General features: G+C 59.9%; 1 protein-coding gene across 4 annotated transcripts in view; it reads right to left on the bottom strand.

Moving 5' to 3' along the window:
- Nucleotides 1–909: 909 nt before the first annotated feature.
- The window catches only part of Susd4 (sushi domain containing 4), a 67781-nt gene continuing 51871 nt past the window's right edge, over nt 910–16819 (bottom strand). For 3 of the 4 annotated variants that reach the window (XM_063236669.1, XM_063236670.1, XM_063236671.1), the window contains 4 exons: nt 4437–4628; nt 3563–3710; nt 2341–2735; nt 910–1815 (listed from right to left, as the gene is read on the bottom strand). In XM_063236669.1, the coding sequence (XP_063092739.1) occupies nt 1787–1815; nt 2341–2735; nt 3563–3710; nt 4437–4628 (764 nt within the window). In that variant the 3' untranslated portion in view covers nt 910–1786. The remainder of the gene's footprint in view (nt 1816–2340; nt 2736–3562; nt 3711–4436; nt 4629–16819) is intronic. The other variant, XM_005005586.4, reaches the window with a different exon arrangement.

The following is a 16819-nucleotide window of genomic DNA, read 5'->3' as shown; positions in this document are numbered from 1 at the left end:
CTGCTGTTCCCCTGGGGCAGCAGTGAGCTGGGGGACCTGTGGAACTGCACAGTGGCCTCAGCCCCACATGTTAAAAAGCCACATGGAGCGGAAGTGTGTCAGGACGCTGCCTACAGCTCAGGGTGGACTCAGTGGGCACCTGAGGCTGGCCCTGTGGGCTGCACTTCTGAGCTGCCACGCAGGAGGGGTGAAGTGCTAGAGTGGCACGTGGCACGGTGTCTTGGAAGGTGAGGCCCTCCCCTCTCCATCTCCCAGAGTGCTGGGAAGACACATCTGACGCTGAGCCCGGCCTCCTAGGACTTCATAAAGAAACCTGAGTCTGTGTGGCGACCTGTCTGGAAGTCTTCTGCCTCACAGGCTCCCGTAGTGATGAAAGCCACTGGCATACATGGGGAGACTGCGCTGTGGCCTCGAAGTGCCAGGAGACCTGGATCTGGAGGGGTCAGCTCCCAATGCCACAACCAATCCTCTGTCCTTGGGGCCCTGGGGCCGTGGGGACTGTGATTCCTCATGTCAGTGGCACTGGGGGACCCAACTCTCGGGTGCAGCCCTGCTCAGATACGAGGAGAGGTGGTCACTGGTGAGAGGCGGGGGTGGGGGACCCTGTAGGGAGGTGGGAACAGTTCCCCAGGGGTCCCCCAGGCATGGCTTGCGTGTGGGGCACAAAGGGAGGGAGCTGGGGGTGAGGGCTGCTGCCCAAAAAGGGCCCAGGTTCCTCTTCTCACCCCAACCCCAACACCTGCGAATATAGGACAGGGGCTGGCGTCAGTGGGGCCAGCTGTACCCACCTGTGCCCCCGCTGAGCTCAGCACCCGAGGTTCCTGTCGCTGGTCGTACCAGGGAGCCACTGTCTCCCCTCCCACTGCCTGACTGCACCCCACCACCGAAGTCATGCTCCATGCCATCATGTTCTTTTTAATTTTTAATCTGTCTGTGTTGAGAAAAATAAGACTTGCTCAAGCTGCCTGACCAGCTCAGCGAAGTCACAGATCGGAGTTCTGCCCCTTTGTCTAAAACCCGGGGTTGGGGAAAGGAGTCAGCTCTGCAGGGCAGTGCTGCAGGGGGGACCCACAGGTCTTAGTCCTCCTGCAGCTGCCCAGGCCCTCTCAGCGGCAGGCGGGTGGCAGGCGTGAGCGGCTCCGAGGCAGGAAGCAGGCGGGGACAGTCCGGGGCCCTGACTGTGGGACGGAGTAAAGGAGAGAGAACTAACTCAGCTTCGCTCTTTCTTTGGAGGCAGAATATGTTTCTGTTCTGGAAAATAAAGTGTGGTGAGGTCTTGGAGTGGGGGCCGCAGGGAAAGCCCCCGAGAGGGCTCACGGCCAGAGTCCAATCGCACAGCACCGTGGTCTCAGCCTCCGGCAGGTGCCACAAACCCAGCCATGTGGGACACAAGCCTGCAGGCAGGAGGGCCAGGAGGGGCCTGGCCAACAGGACACTGGCTCTCAGGACCCAGCCCCCGGGGCGGCGATCGGATGTGAATGGTGAGGTCACACCATGGAGCAGACATGCTTCAGGCGGGGCTTGGGCGGTGGAGTGTGTGCAGAGCGGGCCGCTCACACCGGCCTCAACGGCTCAGGGACCTTGGGCTCCGCTCCCTGCTGGTCCTGGCACCTCCTTGACTCTCGGTTGGTAGCGCTGGCCCAATGGCAAGTCTGGTGGACCATGCGGATCGCGCCCACAGAGATGAAGCAGATAGCGCCCGTGCCTGGTGCCATCCATCTGTGGCCTTGCTCTGTGGATCCAGGTCCCTTCTCAGAAGGGCAGAGGGGTCCTTGGGCCTCTGCCCCTAGGGACCTTCTTCTATCAGTGGGATCTCTGTAAAGGAAGGGGTGGTCACCAGCTGCACATGGCCTGGGGATATGGCCAGTGTGGAAAAGGAGCCTCATTAGAATACCCGCAATTCCAGACTCAGCCAGAGGAAAATGTGAATGACGCTCCATGCATCTATTAAAAACCATGCAAACCACCTCCCTTGCTCAACATGACTGCAAGAGAGGGAGGAGAAAGGAAGGCTGAGGTGTGTTACACCACGTAGCACCTGTGCGTCAAGGAGGAAAATGGTAGGCTCCGCAAACGGACTAACAACTAAGAGCTAAATAATAAAATGATAGCTAAAAAATAAAATCGCACTTTAACCACAAACTCTGGTAGATTACAGGCTAAAAAGTCACAAATCCGGGCAGTGTGGTGTGGGGACCAGGCAGCCCCAGCTGTGGCCCCCGGCCTGGCACCAGGGGTCTCCCATGAAGCCCTCTGCAGTGCCCTCACGACACTCACGGCTCCTGTTACCAGGAGCTGCAGCCATGCTCTATTGTGGGGAGCTGGGCCCCAGGCACTCACCGTCCGCAATGTCGATGCCCGGGCTGGTGGACGCTGCTTCACTGGTGCCAGTGGCCTCCCTGGTGTCAGGGGCCATGGTGGGGTCCTGGGGGGCATGGCAGGCGCGTACCTGGCCCGGAGAAGGTGGGTACAGACTCTGGAGCAGCTCAGAGGAGGCTGAGGCGCTGTCACAGGTCTCTGGTGAGTCCCTCATGCCTGCCTCCTGGTCCCCGGGGTAGGCAGGGGGGCTCTGGTCATCCCCGGGCATGAGGCAGCCCGGGCCCATGGCGGCCAGGAATCCGGGGCCTAAGGCACTCGTGCTGCCGCCCACAGCCTCGTCATAGGACGGCAGCAGAACGGGGACACCGTCCACCACCACGAAGTCGGGGTCACTGCTGGAGCTCCTGGGGAGGCCCCTGCACAGGGAAAAGAGCGGCCTTTTGTCAAACCCGGAGTCTTCTCTCACCATGGCAGGGCAGCCGTGGGACATGGCCTGTCCACCAGAGTGCTCTCAGCCATGCCCCTGGGAACGGCCCCACATGTGCTGGGACCCGTGGTGCTGGGGTCAGCTTGGCAGCACGTGGGCTTCTGGTCTGCTTCATTCTGCACCTCAAGTCCCTCAGCCCCTTTGGCCCAGATAGCAAAGCAGGACAGCGGGAACGAATGTTACCCCAATGGTGTGCCTGCTGCCCACACCTGGGCACTCTGTGTGCCCACCACACCCGATCCCGGCCCCAGGGGCACCAGCCTGGCTGGCAGAGCACCATCCCTATTCCTCCTCTGGGAATGTTGGGGAGGGAGGGGACCTGAGTGGGCCTGGCAGGGTCCCCAAGGCCCTGCACCTGGCCCTGTGTCAGGATGCTCCTCCCTCCACATACCCATCTCAGGGGAGGGGTTCACACGACCTGGGGCTAGACTGCTGGGGTGAGAATAAGGGTGAGCACTCTGTTGAAGGCTTGGGTCCCACAGGGTGTGGATGACGTGGAGTGAGGCTGCCCCAGTCTCGGTGCCACCGTGAAGGATAATGTCCCCCTCCCTGAAGCTCCTGCATCAGGCTCCGGCCTGCCTCCCCATGCACACACCTGGGCGGCCCCCCTGCATCCTGCTGGCGTCTCACCCTCCCTGTTGTAGGGGCAGCCCGCAGCCCTGACTAGCACCAGCCTGATGACCTCCAGGGACTAAGGGAGCCCAGACACTCCCAGGACTTCTCGGAAAGCCCCACCGCCCAGGACACCGTGCCCACCTAGGCGGGAAGTGGGCCTTGAACTTGGTCTGAAACATCCTGGCCAGGATGACGAGGAGCAGCACTAGCAGCACGCTGGTCGCCGTGAATGCCACGATCTTCCAGGTGGTTAGGAGGGTCTCATGCGTGCTAGGCCATGTTTGCTCTGCTGTGAGAGAGGGGGGCGAGGGCGTGAGGCTCTGTGACCTCAGTGCCAGCCCACGTGCCCAGGAGACACCTGTGGGCGGGGCGTCTGGAACCCTGCACAGCTCCTGTGTCTTATCAGGGCCTCATACAGGCCCAGCGGGAGGCTGGGCACAGAGCCTGTCACAGGAGCTTCGGGGCAGTGGGAGGGACGGGCCCTGCTCCCTGATCTGGCCCTGGGCTGGACATGGGTGACACGCTAGGGCACGCTCTGTTGATGGTGAAGAATGGGTTGCAGCAGGGAAGAGGGGGCCCAGGAGGCCTCTCCCCACCTCCTCTGCACACTCAGTGCCCTTCAGGCAAGGGGCAGCAGGGGCAGGTCCACCCTGCATAGCGACCGCCTCCTGTCTCCCTGGTCAGTGTAGGGCCACCCGCCCACCCTACCAAGGCTCACAGGGTGGCACCTCCCCCATGCTGTGTGCAGAGGGTCAGTCCATGCCCACCACTGTGCTCTGCACAGCTGCCCACTGCCGTAGCCAGAGGCCCTGAGCATCTGAGTGCTGGGCCAGCTGGGGCTCCTGCAGTGTGCGCGGGGCCATCTGTGTGGATCCCCACGCTCTAGGGTCGGGGTGTGCAAGCCTGTGGGGTGCAGGACTCCAGATATAGCGGGCCATGCGTGTGTGTGGGGCCCAGCTGGGGAGCCGGTGTGAGGCTCTTCCTGGGTGCCCCTGTCGGGGCAGGGTATGCTCACCCGACTTGATGCAGTAGACCTGGTAGGAGGGGAACCACTCCCCGTACTGGCAGGTGATGTACTTGTAGTCGCTGGTGAGGCTGTAGCCGGGGTCACAGTAGAACTCCACCACCGTGCCGTGGTTGTAGCGCTCACAGGGCCGCGGGTGGCAGATGAAATCACCGTGACTGACCATGGGAGGCAGCGGGCAAACTTGGGCAGGGGGAAAACAACAGTGTCAGGACCCCCACCGCATGCTGTCCAGGAGAACCAGCCTGCGGCACCGGACAGACATGACGACCTCTGTTTTCACGTTAGGTCAGAAGCCTGCCATGCACCTTGCCACATGATCCTGGGGAAGCACGTGTGGAAAGGTTTGCAGGCAATGCAAGGTGTGTCCCCATTTAATGGACACATTAAACTACCCTGTTCGCAACGCAGGCTATTGCGTGCCACACAGCTTAGTAAATAAAATTAAGATGTTTATGGGCAAATCCTCACCAAAGGTGCAGCTAGCCCACACCCGGTCCTGCAGCTGAGGTCACTGGGCACTGAGTCTTGGGGCCATGGCCCAGTCTGAGGCCCCAGTGCCTCACTGAAGTCTGGTCAGCAAGGCAGCAGGCACCAGACACCCTAGCTCTGCACCTGGACCAGGTCCTGTCTCCTACACAGGGAGGAACAAAATGAGCTGGGAGCTGTGGCCACCTGTAGGCTAAGGCCATCCTGGGTCACTTAATCTCCACCAGCCTTCACCAGGCTCGATAGGGCGGAGGCTGCCCTGACTGCGGGTGTGCGGCCTTCTGGTTCTAGCACTCCGTGGCACCCAGGAGGAGGGCTGCCTTCCATTCCCGTTGCCAGCCTGCGATTTGGGCTCCACCCACCTGGGAGGGAGGTGGCCATGGCAGAGCTAGGAGCTTGTTCCTGTGGAAAGGAACAACTCATTCTCCAGGGACCAAGGGAGCCATGTGGCAGTGACCACTGAGAGTCAGGCCTAGACTAAAGCAGTAAACTCAGCCAGCAGCAAACAGTCCTTCCTGGGGCTGAGTGGGAGCCCCGACTAGTGTGGATGCCAGATGCCACCACCCAACACCAGCCCATTGGGCATGCAGAGACACAAACAGGTCAGCGTGTCCACTGAGGCAGAGCAGCCAGATGGCCCTGAGGTGCCCCTCACCTCCTTTTTTTTTTTTTAATTTTTTAAATCCAGTCAAATTTCCCTCACCTCCTAAATCACCAGCTTTTCTGGAGATGGGGAAACTGAGGCTCTGAGGAGCGACAGGGCATCAAGTGGCAGCCAGGCTCGCCCCGAACAGGCTGGGTCTGAGTTTTGGTGGATGCGCTCACTGTCCCTCGTCACCCAGCTGCTGCCTCTGCTGCAGGACCCTACAACCCTGCGAATTCCCCTCCCACATGGAGCTCAGACTCTGCTCCCCATGACACAGGTGATCCTGGGAGGTTGGTGGAGGAGGAGAGGCCGGAGGTGGGCGGAGGGGAAGGCACTGCCTGTGTGGCAGCTGGCGTGGATGGCCAGGGCCTCATCCACGTCCTTCCTTCCACCCAGCTCCTGTGGGGACTCAGGGTGGCACCCGTGACTGCAAAGCACCAGGTCCCTGCAGCACTGAGTGCTCACAGAGCTGCCACTCCCAGGAGAACATACTTTCAAGGGACAGGTGTAGCAGTGTCCCTGACTGAGGCACATGCAAAATGAAGGGTACACATGCCATGGCGTTCCTCAGCGTTAAGGAAAGGGCCCAGAGGGTGCTGCACGGCAGGACTTCAGGGGAACCACACACAAGGGAAGCACATGAGGCCACAGGGGCCCCAGAAACAGGGTGCAGAGGGTGTTGGGAGCCCTGGCCAGGCCAGGCCAGGAGTGTGGGCCACAGGGCACCGAGCTCCAGCTGTGAGCAGGAAGGAGTTGGAGAGCTCTGAGGTGGCCACAGGGTGGTGTTTGGTGCTGGGCTGGACCTCCCAGGTCACTGAGGGTTTCAGCTGAGGGTTTCAATCGGATTTCAGCTCCGGTTGTGGATGCTGAAGGGAACCCCGAGGAACACGGCCAGCTCCCCTGCTTGGCTGAGGTGATCCTGCAGCTGTGCATGTGCACACAGAAGCCACAAGTGTCACCGTGTGCATACTGCACACTTGCACACACAGGTCCCCGTGGGCCCCAGAGGAATGAAGGAAACTGCCACAGTTGTCCCCGTGGCCCCAGTGAGGGTACATGAGTTTGTTCTGGGAGTGTGTTTTCTCTGGACCTGACTGCTCAGGTCACCACGCCTGCCAGGCCCACTGAATCTGCAACTCAGGTCCTTGACAGTGGCGTGGGGGCAGCTGAGGACTACCCGGGGCACGCTGCCAGTGAGTCACATGCCTGTTCCAGCCCTGCTTCAGGCTGGGGGTGTGACGCGACAAAGGGGTTTCCACTTCTTGATGCTGTGAGGATCTGATGTGCCTGTCAGCTGCTGTTCGCAGAAGGTGCTTCATAAACAACACCTGATAACCCTAATCCTAATGGTGACAGTTCCAGCACTGGGCACTGCCAGGCCCCAGGGTCAGCTCAGGCTCCCACATGCCCCAGGGCAGCCCCCAGGGAACGCGCCTTCTGCTGCACCTTCTCAGGACACAGCCACACAGCTGACAGCCTGGGTCATGGCAACAGCCACGGACTGGCTGGGCCTTGGACCCCTGCAGGCTGCTGATGACAACGCTTCCATTGCAGCTCTGATCTCAAGACCCTTCGCGCAGCCTCAGAAACCGTCAGTGACGAGGCCTGGAGTCTCACATGGGGTCCAGGCGGACTCTGGGAGCTGACAGCAATCACTATCCGCCAGGGGCCAGTGCTGCGCCTGCTCAGACACAGATGGCTGCAGCTGCCTTCAGAAAAGCGGTTATTCCCTGCTACCGGGCCACTGCAGAGTATCCCACCCACATGGCCCATCCCACCACAGACTGGCCAGGGGAGTGGGGTGGGGTGACCAGGGCCTAGGCATCTGTGAGCTGTGTTGGCCAGGACACCCGAGGAAGGCCTGCTCTCACAGGGCACCCGCAACAAGCCTGCCCTCCCCCAGTTCTCGGGAAGTCCTGCTCACCTGGTCTGCCTCTCTTTGCGGCTGGCTGAGTCCCCCTGCTCTGCCTGCAGCCAGTGTGGTCTCCAGCTCCCTCCAGAGCCTCTCTGCGCTCGCTCGGAGCAGTGACTAGAACTTCAGGGCGCCTAGACCTTCACAGCTTCCTTTAGTCTCATTCTTGTCGCTAGATGCTGTCTGACACCCACACACTAAAGGAGGAGGGGCCTCTGTGGGCTCACACTTTCAGCCTGCAGTTTGGCGCCAAGGCAGGAAGGGCTTGGTGCAAAGGTCTGGACGTCTGGACGTAGGGAAACCGCTTACGTCACGGTGGCCAGGAAGCAAAGGAGAGAGCTGGGAGCCAGATAGACACTTTCCGGCCACACCTGCAGCAGCCTTCACCTCCCTGACCAGGCCCCACCTGCCTTAGTATCCGGAATCAAATTACTTCCCAAAAGGCCCCTCTCTGAGAACACGAGTCTCTTGGGAGACAGCCAGACACAAGTCATAACGCAGCTCAGACAGACTGTCTCTGACTTATGAGGGGCTGCATCCCAGTAAATCCTCAGATAACTGAGGATATCAAGAATGCATTCAACACACCTGCCCTACCCAGCGCTGGCAGGGGAGCACAGGAGTCAGACCCTGGTGGGCTTACTCGTGCTTACGCACATGCCCGGCCCCACCCCACCCCGCAAAGCACATTGCTAGCCAGGGAAAGATCCAAGCTTGAAAGCCAGGGGATGGTCTCTGCTGAATGTGTATGGCCTTCCCTCCATTGTAAACTCCAAAACCCGGGCAAACAGTCCTCAGACAGGAACTACCTACACCATCACCCCTCCATCAAGCCGCTGGGCGCAGGGCTGCACCTTTCACACTCTGTGACTCCTGAGAGCCCAGGGCATGTTCTGAGAGAATGAAACTCCAAGTCCTGGTGATAACCTGTGACGCAGAGTCAGGATGCCCAGGTCAGGACTCTCCAGTGGGAGGGTTCTGAGTGTGGATGCACTGGCGTCATGGTTTGGGGCTCATTTTTCTTCCACATGGGATGATTTTCCTAGATGATCAGCCTTGCCGGCGCCATTGGGTGGAAAGGTGGCATCTGCCCCAGGTGCTGCCTCCCTCCCATCCGATCTCCACTCATGTGGCTCCTGTCTGGACTCTACTCTGTCCTGCTCACGCCATCGCTGACACCTGGAGCTCTGCAGGTTTCAGGTCTCGGCGTCATCCTGACATTGTGCACTGCCTAGGCTCAGAAGTTCTGCTCTCCACACAGACTTTAGGGTCTGTTTATCAACCCAAAGGACAACAGTTGGGTCTCACTGGGTCCACAGGGCAAGTCGGGAAGAACTGACACCTCAGCAGCTCTGAGTGTCCCTGTCCGTGGATGTGGAACGCGCTCACCAAGGCAGCCTTCCCGCCCCTCGCAGGAGCGTCTCAAAGCTGCCCTCCTGTGGACTTGCGCTCCTTCCGTGATGGAGCTCAGCGTCTCCCTCTGGGGGACGCAGACATCAGTGGCATTGTGTTCCCTGCTTCAGACTGCGCTTGCAGGAAAGCCACAGACTTGCTTGCCAGGCTTTTTCCTTGAGAGCCACTCCAGCCACTTCCTGGGGCTGCAAGGCTGCTGCTGCTGTCTGGGACGGACCCAGCCTGGGTGCGGGTAGTGAGCGCAGCGATCCTTCAACATCTACACAGAAAATCATCTGTCTGTGGATAAAGGCTCTGCCTCTGTCTCCTGTCGTGACTCAGCATGTGGGCTGGGACACCCAGCGGTGCTGGAAAGGAGCAAGGAGCATCCTCTCCTGGTTGCCGACCCCACAGGAGCCTTCCAGCTTCTTACCATGAAGGGCGGTGTTCATGGCAGGGTTTTGTAGATTTCTGCACTCAGCTGAGGTGCTCGCCTCTGTCCCTGCCGCACTGAGTTTTCAGCCGGGAGTTAGTGCTGATGCTGTGGAATGCTTTTTTTGTTTCTTTGCATCTATCAACTGACCATACATTCTTTCTTCTCTAGCCTTTGATTTGATGGATTAAGCCAATGGATTTTCAGAGGTGGAACAGCCTTACACTCCTCGAATAAGTCTTACTTGGTCTCAGTGTAGAACGTCTTATACACGGTTGGACTCAATTTGCTAATGCTTTTGGAAGATTCCCCACCTATGTTCAGGAAGGACGGCGACCTGGAGCTCTCTTCCTGTAATGCTCTTGTCAGGTTTTGGTACCAGGGTAATGCTGGCTTCGCAGAATAAGTTGGAAAATCTTTCTTCTGCTTCTGTTTCTCACCCAGTTCCCTGACCCTTCAAATACAAACAATAAGCCAGAGTGTTTGTGCACACCTGTAGTCCCAGAATTCTGGGAGGCTGAGGCAGCTCCGTGAAGCCCTGTCTCAAATGAAAAATAGAAAAAGGCTACAGACAAAGCTCAGCGTGAAGGCCTTGGGCGCAACGCACTTACAACACAGACTCGGAAAGCTGTGCTTTCCCCAGAGGTAGCTCAGGGCCCCCCAGGCAGCTCGCTACGGGGGCCAGGCACTAACACTGCCTGCTTTGCGGGGGGTGGGCCAGTCTGGGGCCTGGAGAGAGGAACCATTCTGGGACCTACCGGGGCCCCAGTTCCACACACCCTGTGATCAGCCCAGGCACAAATGTCTGACCATGGCACGAGACAGGAAAGTCCTGAGAGGGAGGAGACCTGAGTGGGTCCTCTCCCACCCCCAGCAAACTCATGGCCAAGGCCCAGCTTCCTGAGGGGCAAGCATACGGGGTGCATTCCTCCCTCAGGGCCCCAGAAGTTTCTGTGCCCAAAGGGTGTGCCCAAAGGAATGTGTTCCTGGGCCTCGCCATTTCCCCTCAGTCCTGCCATCTTCTCCAGGAGGGGGCGGTGCCATCCTTAGGTAGATAGACGGGTGACAGTTATCCAGCCTCCCTCTGTCCTCCCAGGGGACTGAGGGCCACCTTCTCCAGCCGAGGTCCCTGCCCACCTGTCTCTCTGGCTCTGGCTTTTCTCTGCAGGTGACCCCAGCCCCTGGGGGTGCTATTCACAGCACAGGATGGGGCAATGGCTCAGAGACCCCCAGTCCAATTAGCAAAGGCCACCTGTGTTTAGGGTGTGGAACTCAGAGGCCCCTGTGGCCCCCACCCTGGGGGTAATGACAGGAGTGTTCCCAAGGAGGCAGGGCCTGAGCAGGGCAGTGGGCCGTGCCTGTCTTCCTGACAGGAGGTCCAACCCTAGTGACAGGCCTTCCCCAAGTATCCAGTGACATGCTGTCACCCACTTCAAAGCATAATTTATTTACCAAGTATTTTCAGAGAATGACTACAGTCTGGGCCCTGGCTGGGTCTCCACAGGTCACAGCAATGTCTGAGGCTGGGTGGAACCAGCAGCCCCCCACTCTCACAGACTGGGGCTCCCAGCACCACTGTGGGGGTTAGGGGAGGCCGTGCCAAAGGTCTCGGTGCCTGCGCAGTGAGACCAGGGCCGCAGAGCACCAGAGGGCGAGCAAGCTGATGGCCAAGCCCCCATGCAGAAAACAGGGTCTCCACCCAGTGGAGGCTGTGAAGGGTGGGAGGTGGGCTGTTTCCAGAGAGTGGACAGAAAGGGGGTCTGGGTTCCCTGCGGTGCCAGCCAGCCTTGGGGCAGGTCGCCATCACTGGGGACACACAGACTACAGGAGGCTCTGGCACACGTTCAGAAGGCAGCAGCCTGAGCACAGGCTCAGAGTCCAGCCTGGGGGTGGAGAGGTGGAGAGGAAGGCCCTACCCAGGCTCTGGGACAGTGGGGAGGGCAGGTGACAGGCAGGCAGGACAGGCGGCACAGGTGTGGGGTTCGTGGGGAAGCTGAGAACAGTGGGAGGAGAGAGACCATGCACCAGGCCACGGGGAGGCAGGGGAAGCTGGTGGGCATCTTTGGGGGGCAATGGGGTGATGGCAGCTGCAGGCTCAGGGCCCGTCCCCATCACAGCTGCAGAGGGATGGGACAGGCTGAAAGAGGCCTCTGACAAGACTGCCTGAGGTGTCCTCATGCAGGGCAGGAGCTGCAGCTGGACAAGCACCAGGGGGTCCCAGTTGGGTGGGGCAGCTGAGTGGCTGGCCTCTGAAGGTCTCTGTTTCCTTCTTTAAGCACTGAGCCCAAGGCCTCCACACTGAGCTGCTCCCTTAATAAAGTTTCTCTTTAAAAATATTTTGATTCACAGTCTCGCTAAGAACTAAGCTGCCAGGCTCCCGTTTTCGGATGAGTGAGGCAAGCCCATTGCTCAGTGGCAGGGAGGGGATGCTGGCAGCTAAGGATGGTGTATCACCAGCCACGGCCTTGACTGTGGATCTATTTCATTACTTGCAAGAGAGGACAGCGAGCTTTCAGAGCAGTGTGCATCTTGCGATATCTACACAGTACCAGGTGTCACAGGAATACAGGCTCGACAGACAGACTGCAACTCCCCAGGGGCCGATGGTCCTGCTGACCACATCACTGCACACGGCTCCCTGGAGCCTCTCCACAGTCTGGGGCCTCCTGACAGCTGTATGAAGACATCTTGCGCCTGACTAGGGACTGCCACCTGCATACCATGCATCCATGGCACTCACTGCCCACGCTGCTGAGTCTCGGCTGCCTCTGGAGAGCTAGTTCTGGCCTAGTGGTCAGCTGGAGAAGCTCTGCCTCGGGGAGGTGGCACAGCAGCTCCATCCACCATGGGTGGCCCCAGCCCCGGGTGCTGGGGCGCAGGTGACTCTATGGAGTCTGGTCCAGGTCTCTGCCGTGCTCTCAGGTCCCTGCTACCCGAGCTTTGGTCCACAGACGTCAGCTCTAGGCTCACACAGGCTGCATCTGGCCCAGGCCTGTGCAGCCACAGACCCTGGCTCTGATGGTGCAGCCGTGCAATGCCCTGGACAGCCGGGTGTGCCCCCTGCACGGTCCAGGGACCAGGGGCCATGGACAAGCACTGTGATGGGGCACAGCACCTCGACTTCTGCCTGCAGTACTGCTGTGCCCTGTGCCCAGCAGGCCTGGTCTGGGCAAGGGTTCCAGGGCACTGTGCAGAGCTCTGTACCCCACAGCAGCTGTCTCCGCAGCCACATCTGGGACTCTGCTCTTAACTGCATTCCCCACTGAGGCTGGACAGTCTGAAGGCCAATCAACACACCCCAAGGGGCGCAAGTGATCTGTGACCGGGCAGACTCTGCCTACTCAGGGACGCAGTGACCATTGAGTGTGGGGTCAGCACTGCCCACAGTGCCCAGGGAAGGGCCTGGTCTAAGACACAATAGTTAATGTCCCTGAAGAAACACAGAGTGCAGCTGCCAACAATGCAAAAAGCCAGTACTAAAAACAAGGCTTCTTGGGGGCTCGTGGGGACCACAGTCCTGGGCGGGGGGGAGGGCCAGCATGGGGACCACCGTGGTCTAGGCTCTGTGTTCCGGCTCTTGCCACAGGGAGCACAGTGTAACTGGGCTGACCCCAGGCAAAACCACTATGACAGAGATCTCAGCAGGAACCATGGGGTCCAAGTGCGCTGGCTGGTAGACGTGGTCAGCATATAGCCACCGGGTGAACTTTGGCACAACTGGGATTATCACTTCTAGGTAGAGAAACCAAGGGCACTATATTAAAAAGGGTGCCCTAAAAGGAGCCCCTAGGCTGGAGAGCACAGGAAATGCCACAAACCCTGCCACCAGCAGAGCCAAGCTGAGTCCACCAGGCCAGGGCAGCCTGCAGCTCCCAAAGTCCCCTCCACAGCCAGACAGAGGTGGCACACACATCATGAGCAGGGCTTCCTGAGCCCCAGCTTCCTCCCGTGCAATTTCCCCTCAGTCCTGTCAACCACTAGTCCTAACAGACAAGGTCAGTCAGCAGCTGTAGGGGTCAGTGGTCACGCTTTGCCCCCTGCTCTGCATGTGTGTGCGCATGTGTGCACTGTGCTCTGGAGATGGTCCTTGATGAACGCACTGGAAATAGCCACATCCTACGGCAGCAAAAGTGCTCCAGGCATGCAGAGGACAGGGTGCCATCGGGTGCCAGAGCTCCACTCAGAGCACGCTGCTCTGTGAAAGGCCAGGACTGGTCAGAGCAGTGCTGTCGTCAAGGCATCGCTGGTAAAAACCAGGAAGAGAGGAAAGGAGGCGGGACAGCGCAGGAGGAAGTAAGCCAGGGCCTGTGAGGGATGGTACACAAATCAGCCGGGGCTTGGTGAGGGCCTGGCAGTGCCTCGCAATGCCCACAGGGCGGGTGCGCTTCCTGCCTGCCCGGGATCCCAGCACAGCCCGAAAGGCCCTGCGAGGCGGGACTGTGGCCCCTTGCTTTGCATTGTATTTCCTTTCACACACCCACTCCCACTTCCTCACTACGCCGTGGTGTCCACGTCTGTAGAAAGGGCAGCTGGCACTGCCCTCACGGTTTTCTGAGGATGCGACCGCAGTGTGGAGGCGAGCACGGTCCTTGGAAGAGCCAGCTCCTCCCTTTAGCCTCATCAAGCAGCAAGGAGAATGCAGCAGCAATCGCAGCTCTAGGAGCAGGTGCTGCCCAGGGTCACTGGTGCACAGGGGAAGGGGCTGGGGGCAGGGTTTGGGGCGAGGCTGTGGGTGAGTGAGGAGCAGGCCAGGGCCTGGGGGTCCCAGGATAGGCAGCAGAGCACGAGCTGGCACTGAGCTGCGTCCCCCACATTCTCAGGCTGCAGCCCCAGCCCCAGCACCGACTGTGACCTCATCTGGGCTCACAGCAGGAGGATGAGGCCAAGCTAGAGGAGCGTGGGTGCTCCATCCCACAGCACCAGGGTCACAGAGGAAGACAGCTGTGGGGGCGGGGCGGAGCAGGGTTCTACGTGAGGAGCAGGAGCACAGGACCAGCCCAAACACTGGACTGAGGGCAGCGGGGGAGCCTTCCAGAGAGCCTGGCCCTGGGGACCTTGGACAGCCCCCTCAGGGCGCTGGGGTGATGTCTGCTGTTTGGCTCCCTGTGCCTGTCTCTGTCTGTCCTGGGCCGGCCCCTGGGGAGCAGGAGGGGCCCTGGGTCCTGCCAGAACATGTTTCTGGCCGACGAGGACCGAGGGCGTCCCTGCCACTGGAGGAAGCCTGCGAGGTCTGTGGCTGAGGTGGGCAGGGTCAAAGCCTTGCCTGAACTCTGGGCCAGGCCGGCATGGCAAGTGCCCCTGGGTGCAGACGCTGGCAGAATCCAGGCTGGTGCTGTATCCCCAAGCGTCAGGCACAGTGGAGTCACCCACACCTAGTGCCACAGGCCACACCAACCCCGCAAGTGCCAAGCAGAGTGGCCAGTGGAGCTCCCCTCACACCACCTCAGCCATGCTGCCTAGAGAGTCCCTGGCTACCCAGCCACCTGAAGGGACCATTCCTCCTGTCTAACACCTCTGTCAGAATAAGTCACCACGGAACAGGAACCCAGGCATGGTTTTCCTATGTGACAGCTCGAGACCAGGACTGGCTTTGATTTGAGACGGGGCTGGGAGATGCACTAGGTTTCCACCTCTTGCCGAGCACAAGCACAGTCCCCAGAAGTCCTTCCTATGGACACTGGGCTTTCAGGGACGCAAAGCACAGCTTAGAGTCTTGAGTGACCTTTTGGAAACCCACATCAAAACTCACACGAGCTCCCCTGAACCAACAGAAAACGACCACAGCACAGCCATTGCGGGACAGGTTTTGGGAAGGACGAGGTGGGGCCTAGGACAGGGTCCCAGGGAGCCTGGTGTGGTGGTGAAGGTGATGGGGAGGGATGGGAAGAACTAGCCGGAGGCCACTGGACCCTCCTCCGCCCATAGCCCCGAGGTGACGGAAGATCCCAGCCTTCTGTGTTGCTCCTGATTGCAGAGGTTCTTATTGCTGTGAAATACCAGCCATCCTCCTTCCCTGGAGGAAAGGAGGAAGATCTCCCCAGGGCAGAGAGCAGAGGGTGTCCCAGAGTCCAGGGACAAAAGCCAATGCTTCCCCTCCACTCAGACCCAGTGCGAGCCCCTCTCCTGGGTAACCCGACCTTTGAACATCCCTGGGAAAGACCTCAGCTTGTAGCGTGAGGTTTTCACGCAGGGCGTGCAGGGCAAATCGAGGAGATACACTGGCGAGAGGCAGGAACCCTGCAGCCTCCCAGCAGCCTCGGGGTCTTCGGAGGGCAGTCAGGGAAGAAGTCAGAGCACAAGGGAGACAGGGCCTCGGGATGGCATGCACCCAGCACACAGGAACAAGGCCTCTTGGTTATTAGGAGAAAGGCTCAGTGTCTCCTGACTCAATACAGGGGGAAAAACTGCAGTAGGAAGACGGGGAGGAGGAGGAAAAGGAGAGGGAGGAGGACTCTGCAGCTTCTTGAGGCCGTGGCACAGTCAAGCCGGAGCGCAGGGGAGAAGTGTGACCACGGCCACTGTGGTGATTGCTCAGGGCGAAAAGAAAGAGGAGGGGGGCGTGCGGCCTGGCAGGCGAGAACTCTGCCGTCACGTGAGAACGGAACACAGAAACCGCATTAGGACAATTTACTGTTGCTTGGGAACTGTAAATTAAAAGGACTGCTCGCTGTTTTACATCTCCTGTTAATAGAGTGCCTGTCCAGGGTCACAGGCAAGGTGGCTTTTGTGTAAACAGTGCCAGCTCCAGAGCCCTCAGTGCCGGGCAGAGTGAGGGAAGGGGCCTGCATCTGCTCCACACATGTCCCCACCAAGGGCTGGGCCTCACCCGAGACTCCCTGGCTCTTGCTGGAACACGGGATAGGGGCGGCCCGGCTTCCTTCTTCCCAGGGAGCACACGCCTGTCTCCAAGGGAATGGAAGGTTCTTTAGTTTTGGAGAATCCAACCCCAGATCCAAGTCCCTAAGGCTTTGGCTGATGTGTGGGGCTACTGACTGGGCTGCATACGTGTTGGCCTGGATGTGGGGGAGCCTAGAGAGGTGTTGGGGCCAGGAGGGCATCGTGGTATGAGGAGGGCACAGCCAGGGTCGGTCACACAGGCGTGTCAGCTTTTGGTGCTGTGACAAAGCACCTGCGGAAACCTCCTTAGTGAGGACATGGGTCACCCATGGCCCCCAGACCCCCGCTCCAGGCCATGGGGAGCGCCGTGTCCTGGGCAAGGAGTGGAGGAGCAGAGCTGCTCATGTGGGCGATGGGGGGACAGAGGTGGAGGAAGAAGGAGGCTGGGACAGGTCAAGCCCCTCCAGCACAGCCCCAGGGACCATGAGCTCCCCCCAAGTACCCCTGTCCTTCCCACAGTGCGGCCAAATTACAGGTCCCCAAACCCACACCATCCCGAGGGCCACAGTCCCGGGCATAGCCACCTCAGGACCAAGTCTTCCCCAGGCCAGCTGGGGACTCCAGACACTGCCCACGAGGCCATGGCCTGGTTCCCCTCAGTGCAG

The sequence above is a fragment of the Cavia porcellus genome, unplaced genomic scaffold, assembly GCF_034190915.1.
Source record: "Cavia porcellus strain 051 isolate PalLab524CR breed Dunkin Hartley unplaced genomic scaffold, mCavPor4.1 scaffold_26, whole genome shotgun sequence".
NCBI classification, from domain to species: domain Eukaryota; kingdom Metazoa; phylum Chordata; class Mammalia; order Rodentia; family Caviidae; genus Cavia; species Cavia porcellus.
The sequence above is the reverse complement of the archived record's forward strand: the minus strand, read 5'-3'. Positions and strand labels throughout refer to the sequence as shown.